This window comes from Scomber scombrus, chromosome 2 (assembly GCF_963691925.1).
Source record: "Scomber scombrus chromosome 2, fScoSco1.1, whole genome shotgun sequence".
NCBI lineage: Eukaryota > Metazoa > Chordata > Actinopteri > Scombriformes > Scombridae > Scomber > Scomber scombrus.
This window is the reverse complement of record NC_084971.1, coordinates 32,383,010-32,408,962: the sequence shown is the minus strand read 5'-3', so window position 1 is coordinate 32,408,962 and position 25,953 is coordinate 32,383,010. Positions and strand designations below refer to the sequence as shown.

At 39.7% G+C, this 25,953-nt stretch overlaps 1 protein-coding gene across 1 annotated transcript in view; it reads right to left on the bottom strand.

The window, feature by feature from the left end:
• lcor (ligand dependent nuclear receptor corepressor) overlaps positions 1-24,067 on the bottom strand; it is a 30,776-nt gene extending 6,709 nt beyond the window's left edge. Inside the window, exons 1-4 of the mRNA XM_062426347.1 lie at positions 24,029-24,067; positions 23,788-23,920; positions 13,574-14,047; positions 4,577-4,667 (exon numbers count right to left, since the gene is read on the bottom strand). Of these exons, the coding sequence (XP_062282331.1) occupies positions 4,577-4,667; positions 13,574-14,047; positions 23,788-23,920; positions 24,029-24,067 (737 nt within the window). The remainder of the gene's footprint in view (positions 1-4,576; positions 4,668-13,573; positions 14,048-23,787; positions 23,921-24,028) is intronic.
• Between the last annotated feature and the right edge of the window lie 1,886 nt (positions 24,068-25,953).

Here is a 25,953-nt window from a genome sequence, read left to right as displayed (position 1 = left end):
GTAAAAGATGAATGAGTGTCAGTGGGGGTTGAACTACAGGCTCCACCTCCTTCTATAGTTAATATTACATGATCCGATCATTAGAGGGTCCCCAGTGAGGTTTGGGGGCCTTATGGCCTGAAGGCAGGAGATCTGTCCTGAGGGGCTTAAGGTTTCCAATTTTGGAATATGTGTTTACCTGCTGGACTTTTTCTTGTGGAGTGTGTTAGAATAGGCAATATGTTACATTAGAATTAAAAAAAAGAAATGTTATGTATCAGTAGAAAAGGTTTTTTTAACCCCAAACTAAAGCAGCAAAGCTTTGTACCAAGGCAGAATTGGCTTTCAACGAGGACAAACCACTCATGCCGAGTTCACATGAGACTCTTGTTAACTGAAATGTCAATGCAACACTTCTCAAATCTCAGTTCAGCAGGCGGTTGGAGGTGTATTCACTGCTAGATTAAAGAGAAGCTTGGTCCACATGGTGGCTGCAGGTTTTTTTTCTGCGCCCACATCCTCCACCACACTGAGCGTTCGGGGGCTGCTCGGAGTAGAGTATCGAACCTCTCCTAATCCATCTTTGACCTACAGATCAAAAGTATTCCTGGAAATGGCAGCTGCAATTAGCGTTGATTGTTTATTCCCTCTTGATGCAAGAAGCAAGTATGATAACTAGTGATTCAAACATGACTTCAAGGCAAAGTATACGTTCATCAATAAATGATCGGGCTGCAACACTGAGCTTCATCAATAAAAGGTACTGACACGAAGACAAACATAGAGAAGCAGTGAAAGCCTCCGTCATGTGTTCGACACACACTGCCGTTGAACTCTTACTCTTGGGTGGAGGGTTATGGAGGTTAGACGAGGGCGGAGTCTGAATTATAAATACCTGTGCACAAATATCAACAGCTGCAGCGATGGAATAGATGCTCAGGTATCGATCATCTTAGCGAAACCGATAAGTAAGAGATGAAAGGTGGGAGTACGTTGGCAGGGCTCGCTGCAGGACAGTTTTGCGTAAATCGAAAGTTTGAAACAGCGAAACGTTGAGAAACCCAGCGAGGTCGCAGCACTTTCAAAGACCTGCAGACCTTCGCTTTGCTTGTTCCCACAAAGTTCGATTTTTTTTTTTTCTAAATCAACCTGGTATTTACCAACAGGTTGTTTTTCTAACCTTGCTGCTGCTTCTGCATCTTAATATATGTAAACAGTATATTATTAGATTAATAGAAATGTTACGGGAGAAAACACGAACAAGGTGAAGCACATTGAAGAGACAAAGAAAAGGATTTAGACCCTGAACATCTTAATATCGTCTGGAACTGATAAAACACAGTTGTAATTAAACCTGTGCAAAGTTTATAAAAGCTTAATGGTGATGGGTTCAACATACTTTTAGTGGTTTGGAATAAACACTCACAGAGAGTCAAACTTAATTAGCATAAAGTCCACAGAAAGAAAAAGAAGCATTATCTACTGGGAATAAGCTGCGTGCTGTGCAAACGTAAATATCTGCTTCACATATTGTGTGTGTTTTTTTTTTAAAGGATACAAATGACACTTCACCGTGTTTGGAGGAACATATTGCGTTTGGCAGTGAGGCACGAGCAGAGGTGAGCCGAATGCTTACAAACGTACTGCATTGTCCGTCTGTTCGGAGGTTCAACTCGTCTTCACTTCATGCATCTTTAATGACTAAAATGTACAAGGATCTCGCTGGTGTTTTTACATGCTTTTTCCTCCCATTTACCACATTAGATTCGGGAATATCTTGCAAGCTGCTCCGTGGTTGTTTTGTATCTGGGATGAATTCTGTGCAGCTGACAGCTACATATGTCGTACTTAGATGAGTGAGAACTAATGACTGCAGATCTAAGTCAGGATAGTCGAATTGTGACGATATTAACAACATGCAACGCTCAATAAGTAGATAATTAAACACTAATTACAGACTGATGGGGCAACTTCCAACAGCGTCATGTAGTATATTAAAGCAGGGGTGCCAACCGTACGGCCTGCGGACCAGAACTGGGCCTTTCAAGTAGGGTGACCACCTGCTAATAAGCCCAAGGATGGACAAGGGGTATTTTTCTGAGGGACAATGTGGGACACTGCCTGTCGCGGCGGTGGCCCCACCCCACAAGCAGACTCACTGATAGTGGTGTACCCATTTCTAGCACAAACAACCTTACACGGTATATTAATAATGCCCTATTCCCCTAAACATGTGTAATTGCTGATGTATGCTCATGAATAGGCCAACCAATGTGTATTTTCTTCTAAATAAAGATTCCTAATATTTTGAACATTCAATGAATTGACAGATGCACTTCCACTTATAATTTACTTTAGCTATGTAATTTTATTTATTTTCCATTGCAACTTATTCACTTTAAATATATTCTAATATGAAATTATAGGATTAACAGGAATTATATCACCATATCATGTCTAAATATACTATATATATATATATAAAAGAAGAACAAGTATACAATATAATATATATAAGTAGGCTATACAAAAATATTGTTGTCCACTGTAATCGGTTTTAGGTCGGAGGAAAGCATCCATATTTGGATGTCTCTTTCTGCTGGACCCGTTTTTTGTGAGTCTCCGTCTGTCTGTGTCGTTTCACATCATTTTCCCCTCCATGTCCGATTGAGAAGGACGTCTTGCAAAGGTCACAGAAAGCCCTCTCGGTATCCCCCTCAACACCTTTCAGCCACAAATATTCATTTTGCCAGTCTTTATTGTACCCACACCTTCTCTTTTTAGTTGATGGCGGTACCTCAGACTCCATTTTTCGAATTAGGAAAGCGCGCGTCTAAAAGTTCCTTTCCAATATACAGGTGCGTGCGCTGTCATGACAACGAAAAAGTTGACAACAACCTAGAACTAGAATCTAGTCAGCAGTTCAACTGTGACAACAGTAGCGTGCTGAACTGTCAATGTTCGTTTGGCTGCCTGGGGCTCGAGGATATAGAGCGACTACCTTTTTTTTTTTTTTTTAGAAAGCATTGATTAATGATTATGCGTGACACGGTCTCAATTTGCGGGACGCATGAATTGGGCTTCAAACGCTGTGCGTGCACGCGCTACGCGGGACGGGTGGTCACCCTACTTTCAAGGGGTTCAATCTGGCCTGCTGGATAACTTTGCAAGGTATGAAAATTGCATAAAAGTATTTTTTTCTACTGATTCAGACGTTTTTAATCATCCTGACCATGAATACAATTATCTGAAGAAACTAAGAATACATTATTATTGTCATATTATTTAACATTGTGCAAAATTTTGTCAAATGTGCAAAAATAATCGGAAAGAAACTGTGACGTAATATCGTTGAAATTGCTCATTTTGAAGCAATGGTATTATGTATTATGCAATGGTTTTACTGGTCTGGCCCACTTTAGATCAAATTGAGGTATATAACTAAAATGAGTTTCACCCCCCTGTTTTAAAGTAAAATTACTCATTTAATAAGCTAAAATAGTTCATATTAACAGCTACAGCATGATGATCGATACTTTTCAATGACTGTCAACCATCCACCAGTTATTGGTAATATTCAGTCTTACGTAACACTTTGCAAACGACACTATCTCACTGTAGCTACACCTGAAAATGTTCTGATGTGATCTATCGCTTCTCTGCATCGATAGCAGTGTGATTGTTCTCCTAGAAGAGGGAAATACTATGTGGTAAATGTGTGTGTGTGTGTGTTTCTCTTTTTCAGATAATTAAAAACTTATCTAGAGTCCACAATCCATTACAAAAAAATTAAACAGATAAATTTGTAATTATGCGCCGCAGTCCGAAGCTAATTTGATACCATTCATTTCAGCCACTAATTGGATTTAGTGGTTTTTTTTTTACTTGTTTAAATTATTTAAAAAAATCTGATTTAAAACTTAGTTGGTTTTTTGGAAGCTGTATCATATTTGTGCATCAGTTTTCCAATGCACAATGGTTAATCTTTACTGCCTTTGTGTACTGTAAAGATTGTTTAAGTGAGCTTTTTTGGCCTGAGACACTTTAAAGTGAAGCAGTATCAGCTGGAGATCATTTGTGAGTATTTCCTAGAGAGGTAAAACTCAAAAAAGCAAAGAACAAAGATTAGAACATTTCATGAAATATATAAACATAATTAATCTTGCAGAAATGTGTTTTTATATCTTGTTAATTATCGTACAACCTCTCAGATTCATCTAGTGAACCCTCGGGGGCGGGGGGGGGGGCGGGGGGGGTTGGACCATTGTTAGTTTAGAGTTTTATTTTTAGCCAATTTTACAGAATTAATTAACAACAGCTGATTAAATCTGCACGTGACAGTTATCGTCTCAGCCTGCGAAAATCAATGTTTGTTGGCTAAAACCAACTCGGCGTCTGGATTACCGATCTGAATCTCAATCTATGACATCATCACCCTCAAGTCTCCAAAATACAGACTCCATCGCCGGACTGACATGAAGTACAGAGCAGGAACACGACAGCAGTGAACGCTTTAACCTCTCCGATGTTGTTTTAGGCACATGACCGCGTCGGCCCCTGCTAGCGGAGGCCAGTGTGACTAATCCTGTTGTCTTACCCTTTGACCCCGGGCGTAGAGGAGAGGCCGGGGAAGGCTTTGAGGCTGCCTGCGCTGTGGTTCTTCTTGGTAGAGAGGTCCAGGACGCCATCTGAGGATAAAAAACATTCAGGAAACCGGTTGAGCTTCAAATAGCTTTACTGGGTGTTTCAGAGTCAGAAAAAACACATCGAAACACATTAATCACATACCGAGATACTTCTGATGCATAAGGGTCAGTGAGGTTTATGTGTCCATGTGGTTTAGTCAAATTTAAAAGGGTTAAAATGTGAAAATAAACGTATGAATAACTTGCACACATCCTTTTTTTGTGGACCCAGCATCAAATTTCTGCTTTTAATCCATTTTGAGAGAATATATTAGAGGATTATGGCAAAAATGTCTAAGTGGTGTAACCATAAAAACTTTGTACCAAATAATTCAACTTGCTTAAAAACAGTCAATTGTCAATAAAACACCATATCAACTAGTTTGGCATGATCTTACATTATAACTTTTATATTAAATAAAGGTAATGGAATACAATTGTTCTACATATTACATTTTTTGTGGTTACACCATTTGACATTTTCAGGAAAATCTACTTTTAGCATGTGTTTTTACATAATGTTTTCTCAATATTGATAAAATGCTTTAAAATTTAAATATAGAAATACTCCAAAACTGTTTCTTTTCATTTGATGTTTTTAAATGAAGTAATTATTAAATAAGTCCACTTAAATACACTGTAGGATAAAATACTGAATATTTATCATTATTTTGTGGTTACACCATTTGACATTTTAAGGAGCATTCAGTCTTACTTTTGGTTAAAAATGGTGTAAATGTCATTTCAAATGATATAAAACCAACACAAATTTAAAAAATATACATTTTAAAAAACCTGATGCTGCTTTAAAACTATTTTTAACATATTTTTGAATTGCTCATCTTGCCAACCCTTATTTGTCACTGACCCATCTATATTGTACTGAAGTTTCATCATCATACTATACGCCTGTTCAGCACTGTGTATAGTATAGTATAGTATAGTATAGTATAGTATAGTATAGTATAGTATACGGCACTCTATACTGTTCAATTCCATTTTATTTATATAGCACCGAATCACAACAGATATTATCTCGGGGCGTTTTCCACACACAGCAGGTCTAGACTGTGTGAGCAGCTCGTAGCGACAGCAGCGAGGAAACGCTCCCCTCTAACGGGAAGAAGCCTCAGACAGACAGAAGCAGGCGTTAGGTGGGCGGCCATCTGCCTTGACCAGTTGGGTTTTCACAGCATGTGAGAAAAGAAGGTGAGCACCCTTTTTTCTTTTTTTAAAGATTAAATCTTAAGATCGCCTCATTTGGTTATCTGGCCTCAAACTTTCAGAGTAGTCCATCAGAGCTGTTAGTTAGATGGTTGAATAGCCTTTCAGATGCTGGATAAAGGGGGATGTGTCTTTATCATATCTTAAAGTTTCCGAAACCTATGATTGATCAGCTGTGTGGAGGTGAGAAACGGTTTGAACTCACTCTAACTACAAATGAAAGCAAAACACTATGAATAGTGTCCTCCCGGGTCAAATTGACCCCGTCTCTTTTGACTGTTCCTTCTTTCCTTCCTTCCTCTCTCATTCTTTATTTTTTCTTCGTTCTTCTCCTCCTTCCCTCTTTCTTTGCTCCCTCCTCCTTCCATCCTTCCTTCCTTCTTTCCTCCTTTCCTTCCCCCTCCCTCCCTCCTTACTCCTTTCCTTCCTTCCTTCCTCCCTTCCTCCTTTCCTTCCTTCCTTCCTTCCTCCTTTCCTTCCTTCTTCCTCCCTTTCCTTCCTTCTTCCTCCCTTCCTTCCTTCCTCCTTTCCTTCCTTCCTTCTTCCTCCCTTCCTTCCTTCCTTCCTCCCTCCTTTCCTTCCTTCTTCCTCCCTTCCTCCCTTTCCTTCCTTATTCCTCCCTCCCTCCTTTCCTTCCTTCTTGTGAGAAGAAGGTGAGCACCCTTTTTTTTTTTAAAGATTAAATCTTAAGATCGCCTCATTTGGTTATCTGGCCTCAAACTTTCAGCGTAGTCCATCAGAGCTGTTAGTTAGATGGTCGAATAGCCTTTCAGATGCTGGATAAAGGAGGAATGTGTCTTGATCATATCTTAAAGTTTCCGTAACCTATGATCAGCCATTCTCACCCTGAACTCACTCTAACTACAAATGAAAGCAAAACATTATGAATATCTTCCAGGAGAGACTGTCTGAAAATACACAGAGCTATCCCCGTATTTATTTCTATCACACCCCCCCCCCTCTCTCTATGATAGCCAACTTTATATTCCTTTGGGTGCAACAATTCCGAAAAAACTCTGCACGAGCTAATTCTGATCAAGCTGCTGTTGTCCAACGCAAAACGACCAATAACGCTGGAGAAAGGTAATGATTGTGAATCGCAACCCAAAATAATATTTGAGATAGCAGTAAGTTTGTCTGCTTTACATGCAGGCTGTATATCTGCAACATTGATTAGTTACTATTCATCATTTCTAATAAAATAACATTTTCAGCAGTGATGTCACTACTGAAAATGGGATGTTTTGTCAAAAATAAAGGATATCGAGTTATTAATTGAGATTTTATGGTAGTGTTTGGTTTAATTTGTCTTAAAACTAATGGATCCTGAAGTTTGAAATCAGTATGATCAAGTTTATAGTCTTTACAAAGAAAAATCGGATTCAAATTTTCAAAAAGTTACACTCAAAATATTCTTAAAAATTTAAATTGATGTTGTTTTAAATCTGAAAACTTTAAAATTAAAATTGCAAAAAATGACATTTATAAGAAAAATATAAACAAAAAAATGTAACAAGTCAATATAACCCTTTTTATTATATACTATATATTGTGTTTCAGTAGTGAGAAAAAATATTCCAAAACTTTCTGAAAATACAATATGATAATTAACTGTACAATAACTAGCAATGTATACCTTAGATATTATATATATTGCATACATACAAATATTTTTCCCCCAAGATTTTTCCAACCCTGATTTTGCACCATTTCGGTAGAACGGCATCATATAGCATCTTTAGAAAAAGTCACTTTTCTGTCAGCATTTTGACGTTTGAATGATTACAGTCAATTTTCAGCTGCATAAACAAAACACTTAAGATGCTTTCAATGATGAACAGCATCAAAAGTCGATGTTTGGAGACCAACGGATAATATCTGTCCATTATGTCTTATGTCAATATTTTCCGATATTATTTATTTTTCCTTTTCAGCATATTCATCTAACAAACAAACATATTCATTAAACAACAATTTTCTTCTCCTCAGTCCATCTGGTCTCCTATCGCTCCACCAGTTGTGTGTTTAATGCCTCACTATACAACAATGCTAATGTTTTGGATTGCAAATCACGATTTGATTAACCTGTGCAGGAACGGCGTTACCGTGGCAACCTATTGCACATGCCCGCGTGAATCGGAGAAATCGCTCAGTTTTTGTCAACATTGTACAACATTGTATACTGTATGTTAATCGATTTTCCTCGGAGTCGCCGCTGCTTTTTTAAAATATATTTTAAAACAACAACATCTCCTCATTAGCGGAGAGGGAAAAGGAATAAGCTGGAAAAATCAAAACAGACGCATATAACAGAGAATAATGCATGTTTGTGTGGGTTATATATGAGGCTGCGAACTCTCTTCTCACTCAGACTTGCAAATGGACGCTGTGTTTTAAATGCATAACACTCTTACAAAAAAATGTACCTCCAGCCAGAAACCACTGCTGTCAATCTATTAATGCATTTTATTAATAAAATCAATCAGCATCTAATATATAAATGAATAGTTCCTGTAACCGCTGTAAGCATATGAAAACGTCTTCTGTTTCTGCACATTTCTATTTGGTTAGATGACCCAAAAAAAAGACGAGATATTCTGCAGGATTCAGAACAGGTGCACTCTGCAACACCTTGGTATTAAAGTCTGAGGAATCCGGCTCCATGCTGCGTGTGAAATCTGTGAATATGTTTCATTAAAGTCAGGTCGCCACTCACACAGAGAGGAGAGACAGTATATCATTATGCTTGAGCTAATGCAAAATCCAGGTATTAAATGAAGCTTGTGTTGATATTTTTTTTTTAAAAAGGGCATTTTAGTTTTATTAAGAAGTTATTTTCAGCTTTTTAGGACACAAGAAAGATGATAAACAGACGATGCTTCTGTTTACCAAAAAAATTACAAAATTAAGTTTTTAACCTTTGTGTCGTCCTCCCGGGTAAAATTGACTGTTCCTTCTTTCCTCCCTTCCTTCCTTCCGTCTGTCCTTCCTCCCCCCACCTTCCTTCTTTCCTCTGTCCTTCTTTCCTCCGTCCTTCCTTCCTTTCCTTCCGCCCTTCCTTCTTTTCCTTCTTCCCTCCTTTCCTTCCTTCTTCCTCCCTTCCTTCCTTCCTTTCTTCCCTCCTTCCTCCCTCCCTCCTTTCCTTCCTTCCTTCCTCCCTCCCTCTCTCCTTTCCTTCCTTCCTCTCTCCCTCCCTCCTTTCCTTCCTTCTTCTTCCCTTCCTTCCTTCCTCTCTCCTTTCCTTCCATCTTTCCATACCTTCCTTCCTCCCTCCTTTCCTTCCTTCTTCCTCCCAATCCTTCCTTCCTCCCTCCTTTCCTTCCTTCTTCCTCCCCTTCCTTCCTCCCATTCCTTCCTTCCTCCCTCCTTTCCTTCCTTCTTCCTCCCCTTCCTTCCTTCCTCCCTCCTTTCCTTTCTTCTTCCTCTTCCTTCCTTCCTCCCTCCTTTCCTTCCTTCCTTCCTTGACTCGAGGACAACAGGAGGGTTAAATTGCAAAAACTTTAAAAATTTAAATCCCTACAGTTCCCACATGAATGCAAATGTACACAGATATATCCATAAACACCCTCCCTTCCTCCCTCTCTCTGTCTCTCTGCGTGTTTTGCTGGTGTAATCCCTAAAGTGCAGCTGACCTTTCGACCCCTTCTAACCCTCACATCCCTTATATAGGCGCTGGACGCGTTACTGTGTCGCTAATCTTCAGAGGGGCTTTTTGTCATTTAATCGGACAGAATAGAAAACATGAGGTGATATAAAAAAAAAAAAGAAAAACAGAGTCACTGTAAACAGACTGTGTGTTTAACCCTCCTGTCAGCCTCCCAGGTCAAATTGACCCCGTCTCTTTTGACTGTTCCTTCTTTCCTTCCTCCCTCCTTCTTTCTTTAATTTGTCCTTCGTTTTTCCCCTCCTTCCCTCTTTCTTTGCTCCCTCCTCCTTCCATACTTCTTTCCTCACTTCCTTCCATCCTTCCTTGCTTCCTTCTTTCTTTCCTCCCTCCCTCCTTCCTCCTTTCCTCCCTCCTTACTCCTTTCCTCCCTTCCTCCCTCATTCCTTCCTTCCTTCTCTCCTTACTTCCTTCCTCTTTTCCTCGCTCCTTACTCCTTTCCTTACTTCCTCCCTTCCTCCCTCATTCCTTCCTTCCTTCCTTCCTTCCTTCCTCCCTCCCTCCCTCCCTTCCTTCTTCCTCCCTTCCTTCCTTTACTTCCTTATTCTTCCCTTCCTTCCTCCTTTCTTTCCTTCCTTCTTCCTCCCTCCTTCCTTCCTTCCTTCCTTACTCCTTTCCTTCCTTCCTTCCTTCCTTCCTCCCTTCCTCATCCCTTCCTCCTGTCCTTCCTTTCTTCTTTCCTCCTTTCCTTCCTCCCTTCCTTCCTCCCTCCCTTCCTCATCCCTTCCTCCCTTCCTTCCTTGACCTTCCTACAACAGGAGGGTTAATATAAAGCACACACACACACACACACACAGAGAAGAGTTTATAACTATGGCACCGGGTGTGTTCACAGTCAGCGGCTCCAAAATGAACCTGAATCATAAAACCCATAACAAGTCACACTAATGAGGTCCTTCTCTCTGCTAATGAACATGTTATTTAGCATCCACATCTACATTAGCCTGATTATTTTCACATAACACCATGGCAGTAATAATAAAATGCCTTTATATTACAGTATTAAAGAGTTAGAGAGCTTTGGCATTCCTTTATTTCTCATAGATATAATATGTTACAGTACAAACTCTGATCATTCCTTATGTTCCCATATATTATTCCCTAATGCACATACCATGTTTCATCTATGAAAATGCTTGAAAGACAATTTAAATTCTTTATTTTATTATTAAACTATGGAAACATGGACACGCTTCCCTATATTATCCTCTTCTTTAGATGCCAAATCACACATTTGGACGACACATAAGCGACATTATCATTAATTTGGAGTCCTGTTTGTGTCCAACCTGATGAATGCAGGTTTAATATGGTCTAAAGATGCTAAATGTTCCACTTTCTTCAGCAGCTAGCTTCTAACTTTATCTGCCTACTGTTCAGTGCTGAGCAGGTAGTGTTGGTTAATCAGAGCTTATGTACCAAGCGGGGAGTTCTGGTCCTCTGAAATGAGGCCAACGCGGAAGTAACTTAAAACTGCATTCTATCAAAAGGCCACCAGGGGGCGACCGTTTTGGTGTCAAAAGGACTTCCGTCTCTATACAAGTCAATGGAGAATTCACCAACTTCTCACTTGATTTCTAACCTCAGTAAACATTTTCAAAATGTGTTTATGGTCTCAATCGCTAGTTTAAAGCCTTCTTCAATGCAGTATGATGTTCATTTGGGACATTTTTGTTGATTGGTTCAGGAGGGCGCCTCATGCCCCGCCAGACGCCCATATAAGTAGAATCCGTGTTTGTTTTTTTACCCGGCATGCACCGGAAATTTTCAAGATGGCGCTGCCCAGATCCGAAACTATTGGCTTCCGAGCAGCAGTCCACAAACCAATGGGTGACGTCACGGATTTTACGTCCATTTTATATACAGTCTATGTTATTTACTCAGAACAACTACCCTCTGCTGGGAATAGGATTGATATGACAAACCAAACCTATGAGCTAAAAAAGGCCAAAAAGCGTGGCGGTGCACCCTCTCACATTACATGCAGTTAATGTATTCTTGTTACATTCAATAGTGGAGCATTAAGAATGTAATTATTTCCAGGTATTACACTTACTGTGTCAAATTTAAATGAGCGCATGCTTGTGTATAAATGATCCAGCTTTAAGGATAATCTGTCAGAATTTGTCTAAAAGGTGTTTCGCCTCCTCGTGCGTGTGTGAGAAAGAGATAACGTGCAGGCATGAGGTGGATGTACTGTAAATGCCTAAATCTTTTTTTGTAAAAAAATTAAGGAGGCTTACAGTAAGCAGATTCCAAAAAGCTGGTATTAAAGTGGGTGAACAGTCACACTGCTGTCCAAGGGTGAAACAGTGATCTGTCGCTTTAACCCCTGCAGCCTGTTCGGTGATCGAAACGAAGACCTCCCGCTGGTTTGGTTTGATTAAACGGAGATTGAGGCTCTGAGCTGCGTTTCAGAGTTTCAGAGTTCAGTATCCTGCTGCAGGCTCAGGACAAAAAAAGACGACGGCTTTTCAGCGATCTGTTCATGAGCGTTATCAGTGTTTTTTTTATATATGAATCTGCATGTGTGTGTGTTTTGTCTCTGTGATAACAACGTCAAGGTAATGAAACATTTTGTCAACATGACAATCAGCACTGTGTTTAATCATCTGCTGTTTTACTGTGTCAATAGAAAAAAAAAATGTTAAAAACATGAATCAAGAATAGAGAAATAATGATATTAAGCAAACATATGCTACCAAACATACAGCTACTTTAATTACATGAGCTGAAATTGATGAAATGTTCCTGTATTCTCTTGATTAATGTGTACATGTGTGTTAATAGCACTGTGTGGGCTATATGGCCAAATAATTAAAAAAATGTTTTTCAAGCATTTCATAATTTTAATTGATTTTTTTTCTCTGCAAAATGCAGGAAGACTAAACATGATTAAAACATTATATTTGTTCATGACCTCATGTTCAAAACATGAATATAATAATTTAACAAACCAACCTGCACTACCTCCAAGGCTGTTATCATTATTCATTTTTTAAATCATGCTGGTAATAACATACAGCGACGGACTGTCAATGCCAGATGTCTCCACTAAGTCGAGCCCAGACGTCCACTAAAATAATCAGTTTCAGTGCAGACAGAGCAGGAATGTTTTCATGATAATTCATCTGCTTCTGCTGTTTGATATTAGACATGTATCTACCTTAACAGACAGATATCTACCTTAACCATAGACTGTATATAAGAAATGGACGTAACATCCGTGACGTCACCCATTGGTTTGTGGACTGCTGCTCGGAGGCCAATAGTATCGGATCTCAGCAGCGCCATCTTGAACATGCACCGGCAGGTGCATGCCGGGAAAAATAAAAACACGGATTCTACTTATATGGGCATCAGGAGGAGCATGAGGCGCCCTCCTAAACCTGTGAACCAATCAACCTGTCAATCACGACGTAGCCACGCCCTAATGCATACCCTGCTTTATCGTCAAATATAAAATCAGGGAGGCCAAAATGTCCCAAATGAACATCATACTGCATTGAAGAAGGCGTTAAACTAGCGATTGAGACCATAAACACATTTTGAAAACGTTTACTGAGGTTAGAAATCAAGTGAGAAATTGGTGAATTCTCCATTGACTTGTATAGAGACGGAAGTCCTTTTGACACCAAAACGGTCGCCCCCCGGTGGCCTTTTGATAGAATGCAGTTTTAAGTTACTTCCGCGTTGGCCTCATTTCAGAGGTACGGACCTCCCCGCCTGACCTTAACAGACAGATATCTACCTTAACAGACAGATATCTACCTTAACAGGAAGACACAGACTGAACAAAGCAGAGTCCACACACTCTTTTAATCTGTGTCTCTTGTTGGTTGTACCTTTAAATTCATTGCAAAGTAGCAAAATGAAGCTATCCACCTGGAGTCACAACAGAGCAGGATACTAGAGCAGGTGCACAAGAAACCTTTTGTGCATGTGGTATTAATTGATTTTTACAATGTTTGACACATCATGCAAAAAGAGAAAGAGTGTCAGTGTGTGTTGTAGCTCTTACCCTGCTGGGTCGGCTCTGGGTCAGCCTGTTCCTTTTTAACGGTGAGGTCCAGCGGTCCATCCTGGTCGGCCATGAGAAGCTTGCTGAGGACGGGATTCTGTGTAGAGGCAGCGGTCGTTCCTCCTCCACCGTTACTGGATCCCGTACCGTTGCTGCTTTGGGTGCAGGCGTGTGCTGAGGCAGCAGCAGCGGCCGAGGCAGCAGAGGTGGGGCTGAGGCCCGGTCCCGAGCTCGGGGATGGGGAGGAGGAGGCAGATGATGGAGGGGAGCTTGGCGGGGGCCCGGGTGGGGAGCAAGGGGCCGGGGCCAGAGACGCCGCTCTCGGCAGGCTTTGGTCCTTCATGGTGCCGTTGGGCAGGGGCGGGTCGTCCTGAGTAGTTTTTGAGGTATATTCCGCAGCGAACTGGCGGATCATTCGCTGCATGATCTCACGAGCCACTAGAGGAATGTGAGGGTCTGAGAAACTTGGGAGGTCTGAGGAGAAACAAAACAGAGGAGCAAACATGTCAGCGTCCAGTCAGCGTCCCCGTCCTCCAGGAATCTGCTCAGCCAAAGCTACGTTCAACAGTTTATTTATCCCATTTCATGCTGGCAATGTAATCCTGATGCTTTGCTGAAATAATCCAAAAATCACCCAGAAGCACACTTAATCCTGCCTATTGACCCCCCATGAAAGCACCATGATATCAGTGTGTGTGCTGCAGATTATTGCCTGCCATTCATCGGCTGCTGTTTCTACACTGTTTCCTTTAAATGTCCAAAGAGGCTTCCTTACTTCTAGAAATATCTTGTATTTTTAGAGCAATATATGTATAAAAATCCACCCGTGCATTATTCTTGAATCACTGTGTTCACCAAAATGTGTCGACACAGACAAACACACATGGTGACAGGCAGCACAGGCTTCATAACAACACATAATATTATACAGCTCCTCTAAAAATGAGTAAAGAATCAATACTATGATTGATTTATTTTATTACAGATTAAATTGGTATGAAATCATATTGTATTAGAAGAGATTTTATTGTATTGACTCATATTGTATCACATTGTATCACGTCAGATTTCTGATATAATCATTAATCAGGATTTTGCTCCTGTCCCATTTCTAAACTACTACTGTGAAATACAGAATATAAGGATAGAAATGTGCACTGAGCACCAGGACTTGAATATTTGAGCACAAATGTCACAAACCCAAACTATTCCTTGTCCCCTGCTGCGACAAAACAAACCCACATCAAACATCGGACATTGATCTCATTGAACAAAACAATGACAAACACTCGTGTGTTATTATTAATGCATTAATCTGGCATCGTCCCAGATAAGTCAATGTACTTATCTCTTTAAAGCCAGCAGCTGTATTATTGGGATACTTGCGTACATCGTGAGTACCGAGTAGGAACCCTTAAATCCTCCAAACAATACATTAGCCCAAAAATCTAATCCTGAAGCTATGATGAAATAATCCAAAAAAAATCACATATATTCTGTACTGTACTGTATATATACAGCATCTAATCCTGTCTATTGAACAAAGCACCACAATATCACTATTTTACAGCACTGCCTCCGTCCTCCTCTGTCTTTAACTCTCTATTTCTTCAGTTTTCTTTACTTTTTTTGTTAAATAACTTGTTTTCTAAACCAATTCGTACCACTTCTGGAGGTTTCACGTCTTATCATACCCATAGCCGTCTCATCGCTTGTGTACTCCAGATAAGCAGCAATAAGGGCAACAAAGTAAATGTGTGAAAAATACTGTAAAACCACTGATCTATCGTACTTCTCCATCTGAACTTTTGATTTCTCTCGAGCCAGCAGCAGCCCGAGGCTCTTCCAAGTCTGGATGACTAAAGCTGACTTCTTGATGAGAGCTCGAGCCTGCAGAGGCAGATTTACACCAGACTTTTCTGGCAGTTTGATATTTTAGTAACACTTTTTATTGAGACTCACAGCAAAGTTTGAAACAATGGGTATTGTACTTGAAGCTGCTATTGAATGCGTTGCAGAATTGCTCAGATTTTGCATCTCTGATCTGATCATCATATTAAATAGTGTGAAAATAAAGTCTTTTACAGAGATGATCACAAACCGCTATGCAGATGAACAATGGAAATGTCAGATATGAATAAAAAACAACTCGAAAAACAACTCGAAATGGTGTCAAAGCCTGTCTGGTACAGTGTTGTTATATAAAGTGTTTTTAAATGAGACATTAATAAGCCCACATTTTTCCTTCCACATCAAACTATGAATTCCTTTTTATCAATATGAGAAAAAACATGACACAAAGCATGTTTCAAAACAATTAAATCTCATGTCACAGCTGTATTGTAGTAACAGAGCATTGTACTTTTTGGAAGATGAAACAAGTCTTTTGTCAAACTTGCAGCAGTGATGTAGTGTTTAAACCTAACTCTACTTTACTGATCAACAAAATCAAGTGGAATTCATTTGTCTGTGCCACTTTTTAAGTACAATAATGAAGATTTCTGCCTTTCAGATTTGCTATTTCATCATAAAAAGCAAATCTTCTCTCCCAAAACTTCACATTTCAGCTGAAAACGCCAAAACACCTTGAACTCAATGCAATAAAACCAATATTTAAATAGTTACATTAATATCTGTATCATGTTTTTGTGACTTTCTGACTATTACAAGCTGCTGTAGAGCTGCAGACCTGTATGTATGTAGATTTGTTTAATCCTTTGTTAATGTTATGTGATTTCTGTTCAAGTGGCTCCACCTTAACAGGACACTGTGTAATCCCTGCCACTGAAAAGATCTTGTTGACATGGCAATAAAAGAGCTTAAACTGTAGTTTGGGAGGACCTGTTCTGTCCTGACGATAAGTTGAAGTAGTTTAGATAGCAGACTCACATTTTGCAGCTTTTCTTCCCCCCCTCCTATTGCAAAACTCTACAGCTTGTGCCCTAATTAAACAAGTCCATTTTAACAGGTGCTGGTTTTGTACTTCCACCTTGGAAAATCTCCTGAGGGAAACTCCAGCATGCAGCAACCGTGTGTGTGTGTGTGTGCGTGCTGTGTTTGCAGGGAAACGGCTGTTGCGTAACACTACAGGCCGGCCGGCGCTAAGGTAACAGGAGTGGTCTCGCCTCGCTAGAACAAAGCCAGGGTGATTTGGCAGGCTCGCTTTTTTTTTTGTGTGTTTTTTTTTTTTTTGGGGGAGAAACATTTCCTTGAGTGGTTGAGGAATTCTGCCGTCCACCCTGAGAGAGGAGACTTCCTGAGTTTGTTCATGATTGCATGACGCTTGTATGCTTGCATGCTCCAGTGTGTTCGGACATATAGTACATGTTATACATCCGTGTCCTATACAGGGCTTGCCAATCAATGTAACGTCACAATGGATTTGTGAATGTGTCTGAGGCTAAGGCGCCATCGCATTATGCTACTGGTATTTGCTTACATACCGTACTACATGGTGCATGTGGTATTTTGTGTATTTGAGAGCTGTAAAAACACCCTATACATATTTCTTTTAGCTGGACTTTTCCTAATGTGACCCACAATATACAAAAATTGACATAAAATGCATCTTTTTTTTTAAATTTTTGTGCAGCTGATATACATTTGTCTATATGCAAATGTACAAGTTTGGCCTGTATTTATGACAAAAACCAGCATTCAGACATGTATTTATCTTTAAAACGTTCACCTGGACTATAAAATAGTGATTGTGAATGTCTTTTTCCCTCCCACAAGATTAATCAAACATTTATTAATGACTCATGGGGGAATTAATGAATGTGAATTGGTGCAGAGACTAATTATGAGTCAGTATATGAACAGTGTGTAAGGGGTTGAATATATGAATAATTGATAAAAGAGGAGGTAACATGACGGACTGGCGATGTTTGACAACTGATATTGTATTGTGGAATATTAAAAGCAAGGAAAAAAAATAGTATATATATAATAACAGGAGACAAACAATTAGGAAGAAGTTTCAAAGGCTATGCAATGTTTGTCTAAAGCGATGCAAAATCCAAACCCCTAAAGTCAGACAATAGGTTCGTTTTTCATCGCTGTGACTGTGACATAAAACAGATTTCACTTTCCAGTTCATCGATTCAAACTGACCAACTGTTTTCTATGTTTTTTATCCTCATGGACTAAAGCTAAATGCCAGTAAAACTGCAGATCAAACAGACGATACAAGCTTGTATTAGTAACCTGGCTACAGGCCAAAACATACTGTGTCATCATAAAAACAAACCACAAGCACAGTGCAGTAAAGTATTAGCTACTGGCAAATATAACGGAGCAGTGTTGCAACATAACAACGTGTTCTTCGGCCTTATTCCTGCCTGTAGGTGAATGTGCACTTGTTTTCGAGAGTATGTGTGTCTGACTGTGTGCTGACCTGTTTGTTAATGTATGAACGTCTGGGTGAGTGTTTGTTTGTGTGTCCCATCATGCCCATGCCTGTGTGACTGTTTATCTGTCTATATATAGCCGCTCTACAGGCAGCCCTGCCTGTGTGAGTGAAGCCAGATTGCTTAGGGACGAGCATTGATTGGACAGACATCTGCTTCCTCCCTCGCTCCCTCCCTCCAGGAAAAAAAACATGCAACTCAACAGCGACTGTATTCCAGGCTCGGCTCTCGTCTGTCACAAAATACCTGCCAGCCCGGGGGGGGGGGCAGAACATGATACACACTGATTTTTTGGAGGGTTATTAAAACTCAGCAAATTTTGGCAGACATTGAAAAGATGCTGATACCTGCAACAAAAAACTGTGAGTTCATGTAAATACAAGGACTAGAGTGACAGAGAACAAATGCAGTCATCCATCAAGGGTGAATAGGAAATGCAGAGCCCCAATTTCTCTTATCTAATAGGTTTAAAGTCCAAATAACGGTTTAAAATAAGGATGTATTTCATGGGTAATACAACATTAGTCTATCTTTGATCAAAACAACCATCACATCTATATATCACATTAACTACGGCATCTTTCTGCATGACAGCATTCATCAATGAAGGGCTGATAATACTGGAGAACCTATTTGAGTTTTCACGTAATTTAAACAGTTAAAGCAAACTGGTTTTCAAATTGATCTTTTTACTCTGTGGGAACTTGACCTTTAACTTAAAAGTGCAGCTTACTGTCACAGATTCTGCTTTGGTTTCCACTTTACTCCCCCTCACAACATGTAATATTGTTAAACTGAACTTGCCTACCAAATGGTAAATGGACTGTACTTATAGAGCGCTTCACTAGTCGTTACGAGCACTCAAAGAGCTTTTACACTACATGTCTCATTCACCCATTCACACACATTCATACACTGATGGCAGAAGACACAAGGCAGGGTGCCAACAGGATAAAACTAACCGTTCATTCACATTTACACACCGTTGGCGCAGCAACGGGAGCAATTTGGCCCCCGAGGACTGGAGGAGCCGGGAATCGAACTGCCAATTTTCCAATTGGTGGAAGACCGCTCTACTTCCTGAGCCACAGCCGCCCCAAGCAGCTAGTAAGGCTGCGTTCAGACTGCAGGCAAATCTGATTCCTTCTCAAATCCGATTTTTAGGCCTGACTGTCCACACTGTTTTTAGCAAGTGTTCAAATCGGATTTGGCTCTGTTCAGACTGGGCCACATTAATGACCAATCGGACAGGTTGCTGTGGCAACGTCGTCGGAGCGGAGGCGTCATCTAGCGTATATTGTGTGATGTCATATAATTTCGACAGCAACAACAAACCCTCGAGCTTTGCTTGAACGGAGCCATCTCCCCAAAGATTAAGAATTTGGTTTCGTCCTCTGTCCAAGGACTGATGTTTTCGACGTCCTGCATTGCTTCCATTGATATCAGCTAGCAACAACAACTGGAATAAGCGCAGGTCTGGTGTCGCATAGAGTGGCGTAGCGTAGAGACGTAGAGAGACGTCACGGACAGTCAAATCCGATTTGAGTGTTTGGAGCTGTTCAGACTCAGACACATCTGTCCAAATGCGATTTGAAACTACCTCCAAAAGGTGGTTTCCATCTGGTTTGCAAAAATCAGATTTCATGTGATTTATGACCGTTCAGACTTCATAAGAGCCATCTGGTTCCGATCTAGATTGGCTTGCAGTGTGAACGCAGCCAAAATGACAATGTTTTGTCTTAGTGACGCCATACAATGTCTCCTTTTCATTGGTTAGTTTATGAACCTAAACCTTGGCACAGTTAAGGAGGTGGTACTAAATCTGGGCTCCAGGTACTGTCGACCTTTTGCTGCAGCTGGGGTTATTCTATTAATATAAAAGTCACAACATGTAATATTGTTAAACTGATCTACACTTGCCTACCAAGCAGTGAGTGTGTCTCCTTTCCAATGATTATAAATCTGAAACACAAAGCTGAACCTTTAACCTAGACCTTATAGTGATCTTACAAGTCCAGGTTCAGGTTACGGTTCATTAGCTTCCTGTTGTGGAAAAAGAACTAAAAGACTATACAGAGCTTATTTTGTAAACACTGAACGCACATACACTTGCATTAGGTTTTAGGAGTATCCTGTTTAGGTGTTTCAAATGTCAACACCATATCTTGGTTTTGGAAAACTTGGATAATCCTGGTTCTGACACACTTGGAGTGATCTGATGGAAACCTTGATACTGGTTTATTCAGGTTTCCGATCATTCTTTGTCATTTTCGGATGGGTGTTATTAATGAACACAATATGATGGCGATTTATATTGTTATTATCAACAAACTCAAAGAGAGAAAGACTCTGACTTTAGTTATGCAGATACGGAAATGTGTTCTTCTGTTTCATTACCGGTGATCAAAAGGAGAAGTGAAATCTAGCAGAATAATAAATGCAGTTCAAACAGCCAGGAAAAACAAATCGTGTTAACTCTCAATTGTTTCGGTATGTGAAGCTGTACAGAAATAAAGTGAGTGAAATGTTCAGAGATGAAGACGCACCTGCAGGCTTACAGCACCTGTCTTTCACACAATCGAGAAAACCCTCGATATGTTGATCATGTAAACAGAGACATGAATAACCAGGTTTTTTCATTTTCAATGCAAATATCATATGCTGAACATCAAACTTGGGAAAAGACTCAAAACCATGATAATAATATGCATGTAAATACATTCAGGGATGCATAATTTTACACACAAAAAAAAGGGGATTTTCCGATTCGGCTGAAAGGTAGCTCTCTGAAGAAGACATGAACCAATGCATTAAGGAGACAGCTTCAGTATTTCTATTATATTTTTGACACTGTGTCTACTTTTGGGTTGACATTAAACCAACATGTCATATTGCTGTATTATTGTCCATGTAATATTTACTGGGACATGTCAAAATGCAATGCAATGATATAATCAATAGAGCAACAATCAAACTTGAGGTAGGGCTGCTCGATTATGGAAAAAATCATAATCACGATTATTTGGGTCAAAATTGAAATCACGATTATTTAAATGATTTTTTTTTTTAACATGCTGCATTTATTGGACATTTCTTGTCCATTCAGCTTAATTAATTTTCTCTCCAAGCAGCAGCCTTTTATCTGCCGCTTAACGCAACACACAGTAAAATATATGTGCAGAGATATTAGTGCTGGCCAAGCTACACAAAAAAAAGGGAATTTTCCGATTTGGCTGAAAGTTAGCTCTCTGAAGAAGACATGAATCAATCTATTTATTATATTTTTGACACTGTGTCTAATATTGGGTCATATTGCTGTATTACTGTCCATGTAATATTTACTGGGACATGTCAAAATGCAATGCAATGATGTAATTAATAGAGCAACAATCAAACCTAAGGTGATGAAAACTGAAACAACTCCTGGTGATGGAGAGTGAAATGGACAGTGGCAACGGAGAGGACAGCTAACATCACAGCTTCTTGCTTATGGAAGTGTTTTTTTTATAACGGCCTTGTGTCAGTTATACATACATGTATTGAATCCTGCTACACAAATAATATTTAAGTCAAATTCACGTTTTCCTGAATGTCTTTATATATTCGCAATAATCTGTTTCCATTTCACTTTGTCTCATTTTGCTTTTTCCATCTTATCCAAGGGTAAAGACTTTGTATGTGATATTTCACCTTTATTATTTTTTATTTCCACTCATATTGTATGTGCAAATTAAAATAGCAGAAAAAGGGTGTATGGAAATCTAGCTATACTCTGCATGGAAGAAAGAGTGAGCTGTGCAAAACATGCTCCTTACAAGCAATAATTCTTTGTGTGCGGCACAAAAGTCTGAACTATGACTCCTACACTACACTGACTCCGACCTTAACACCTGCCAGATAATAGAAAAGCAGAAGCCAGCTTTCATGCAATACTCTAAGCATTCAGCTATGTTCGTTTGCACTGCAGTATCAAGTGTTATTGCTCAAATTTTTGACATTGATGTAATAAAAGATTTAATATTTATTGAATATACTCAGGGTCGTGAAACCGACTCTTTAACATTTTCAGGAAAAGTCAACAGTCGCAGACAGTTCAACAAAGAAAGATAGAGATAATATATTCTGGTTTAAGTGCCAGTGTAGCTGGAGCACAAAAACAAATCCCTCGAGGACGGAGGAGGCCAATGAAAAGATGCTACCCAGTGAAAAGCAATATGCAAAAACTCCTCCACTCCAAAATAAACAATGTAATGGTTTATGGAAATGTTGCATGCATTGCCTGGAAAGAATTCAGCCTCAAAGTTGCTCAAAGTTGTTTTAAGTTCAACCAAGCTGATGTTTTATATTTGGCTCTAAACGCAGAGGCTTCAGTTCTCATGTGACAAATTAAACAGGTGCTCTAAAGTGAACTGGACACCTTATTCATACTAGGACATGAAAAAAGGCTCAGTCCTGGTCAGATCTGCATTATAACTATGAAACAGTCTGATATTAACCCTCCTGTTGTCCTCAAGTCAAGGAAGGAAGGGAGGAAGGAAGAAGGAAGGAAAGGAGGGAGGAAGGAAGGGAGGAAAGGAGGGAAGAAGGAAAGGAAATAAGGAAGGGAGGCAGGAAAGGAAGGAAGGAAGGGCAGAGAAAATAAGGAAAGAAGAAAGGAGGGAGGGAGGGAGAAAGGAAAAGAGGAAGGAAGGAAAGAAGGACAGAGGAAAGAAGGAAGGGAGGAAGGAAAGGAAAGAAAGAAGGAGGAAAGGAAAGAAGGAACAGTCAAAACAGACGGGGTCAATTTGACCCGGGAGGACGACAGGAAGGTTAATGTATGTAGTTTCATCTTCCGCCTTTACACTATCAAATAAAATAACCCCTCTACAAAGTTTCCCACATGGCCTCTCATTGGGTCGGAAAAGTGGGTCGGCCTCTCTGGCCCAGATCTTAACCGGTTTAGGGTCTACCTGGAGGGCAGAAATGTCTTTGTCCCAGTTGTAAAAACTATGAAAAAGTTCAATGTGGCGTCCCCTCAGGGATCGATTCTTGGCCCCCTTTTTTATCCATTCGCAAACTGCACAAATGATCACACTATGCAGACGACACACAGCTGTACACTTCACTGTCTGACAGACTTTCAAAACCAGGGTTACAATGTGCTAGTAAGTGCTATGAGATTCTCAGTTAATATAGGCTCACATTATGATATGAATGAAATATAAAAAAGAGATTTACTCTTCAGATGAGAACATTTTCTCTACTTTGACTGGATGAAGTACAACTTCGGACAGCTGATTTCTTTGATCTTGCATCTTGATATTGAACTACATTTTTTTGGATCATTTTAGGCAATCAGCAATTCTAGCAGTCTTAAAAGATTTATATTGAGTATTGCAACGAAATGCAACAAATGGAAGGGTTTTATTGTGGAGAGTTACATGATTTATCCATTACTTTCCTTACAAAAGAGCTTTTTAAGCAAAAAGGACACAAATCTGTAAGAAATGCTTAATAGTCTAGTTTCACTTCAAGTTGGGCTATAAAATCCTGAAATGCATATAGTATAGTACACTCTGGTATTATATTCCCCAACAGGTACAATTCTATGAAATTCCCTTATATCCACTGATTTCCTCTGGGAATAAACCACATTTTCTGTCTCAACCTGTCTGAAATGCGTCTCTGGAAATAATTCCAAATTTTCATGACCAGAGGGAATGTGGTAATGAGTAATGAAACGACGGACGAGGAGTGTGTCGTGTGTGTGTGTGTGTGTGTGTGTGTGTGTCTTGGGAGGCGGGGGGGGGGGGGGGGGGGTCTTACCTTTTCTGTGGAACACAGCATTGAGGAAGTCTTGGGCCTGTCTCTCCAGCCGGCTGATCCGAGACTGCTCCTGTTTGAAGTCTTCACACTCCGACAGCACCTGGCTGCCTCCACCGTTCTCGACACTGTGCTCCTACACAAACAGAAAGAAATGAATAAGTAAAAAGCCCCTTCTGTCAGGAAAAATATCCCCCCCTCAAACAACCGCCATATCAAAGATGAGCTCCACTTGTCATTTTACATTGTGATTGCTTAGCCGTGTCCAGCTGTACTCGTCCATCACGGTTCTCCTGCTCAGTTCTGTGAGCCAATAGAAAAATATGAAGCATTTCCTTTGGCCGGAAAGTTAAAAAAAATATTCTCCAAGTCTACAGATAAACCTGATTAACCCTTAAACATCCTGTTGTCTTTGGGTCAAGTTTGAAACGTTTAAAAAAAAAAAAATGTATATAAAAAATATGGATTTATTTCAATTAATTGCCTGAAAGTCACAATGATGCTTCTATACTGCATTCTTTCCATTACTACATTACTGCTTTATAAAAACAGTCAAACCAGACAATGGGTCAATTTTGACCCAGGAATACAACACGTGTGAATAATATAATAATATCATATAAAAATTTCAGTTTCAAAACTGTATCCTGACTAAATTTCGTGACATATACCAGTTTGTGATAATCCATCTACATATTTTCCTCTGATCTTAAATGTAGTTAAAATAATTCATAATTTCTGCTTTTTTTTTAAACTAAAAAATGAGGTATGATCTCATTTGAATGAGGTCAAACACAGAATTGGGTGACGATATATGCCAAAAGTTGCATTGGTTGATAGGAAGACAACAGGAGGGTTAAACAGGCAACGTGCACCAGGAGATACAGACTCTTTAACACCCTGTTAGGAGCATGATTGGTTAAGGTGGTTGTTCAATTGTATGTGCCTTGAAATGATAGAACTGGATTTGTAGAATTGAAGCTTGAACTATGCTTTCAAATATGCAGATATTTAGTGATATGATATTTTAGTGTCTGTTTTTCCTTATTTTTAGAGACAGTTCTTGAAGGCACCACTACAGGAAATAAGTAAAAGTAGTTTATATTGTAAGGCAGATCTCTGAAGTACGCTGGATTACGTGTTTTTCTGTCACGACTTTAGCCGGGCCAGTGAGCAGGAAGTTAAACATTGTTCATTTGCATATACTACCCACATTGTGTTGAGACAATGCCGGTTGAATATCGGCATAGTTCCCCCTTTAACACCACATGTGGTAGTTGTAAGTTGTAATGATTGTAATAATAACCATTGTCTTTGCAGCACTACACAGGATATTTGAGTGTGTGTGTGTGTGAGTGTGTGTGTGTGTGTGTGTGTGTGTGTGTGTGTGTGTGTGTGTGTGTGTGTGTGTGTGTGTGTGTGTGTGTGTGTGTGTGTGTGTGCATCAATGGTAAAAGACAAAGAAACAAACATAGATATGAGAACATGTTTTTAAGGGCTCTCCCCTCTCTTATTTTAACCCCCTCTTCTCTCTCTCTCTCTCTCTCTCTCTCTCTCTCTCTCTCTCTCTCTCTCTCTCTCTCTCTCTCTCATCTCTCTCTCTCCTCTCTCTCTCTCTCTCTCTCTCTCTCTCTCTCTCTCTCTCTCTGCTGGCAGTTTGCATGGTTTCAGATCAATGAATCAATGGTTCCCGCCCACTGAAGCTCCTCTGGCATTTCACAAACAAGCAGAGGGTAATAACAGTGAGACACAAGAGCGCTTTCAACCCCTTACAGATGAATAAAAGATGAAAATTATATTGAGTGAGAAGAGAAAAACAATTAAGTCGAGCTGCAAATTTTGTCTTATTTGTGTCATGATTTGCAAGCTTCGAGTGGCTAACATAATTATTGACCAGTCAGACAATATGGCTGTGAAAAAAAATCTCATGTAATCCCTGCAAGGCTTTAATTGATTTAGCTCTGGTGATTGATTTAGATTTTTCTTTTTTGTAATTACTGTATTACATGTAGGAACGTTGTTATTTTTATGTACATTTTGAATTCTGAAAGATTTCTGTGAGAGCTTTGGCAGAAGAAAAAAAGGCTCACTTGGCTTTATTAGCATAAGCAGAGACAGGGAGACAGATGGGGGGATGGTGTAGGGAGGCGGGAGGTTGAAGCAAGGATG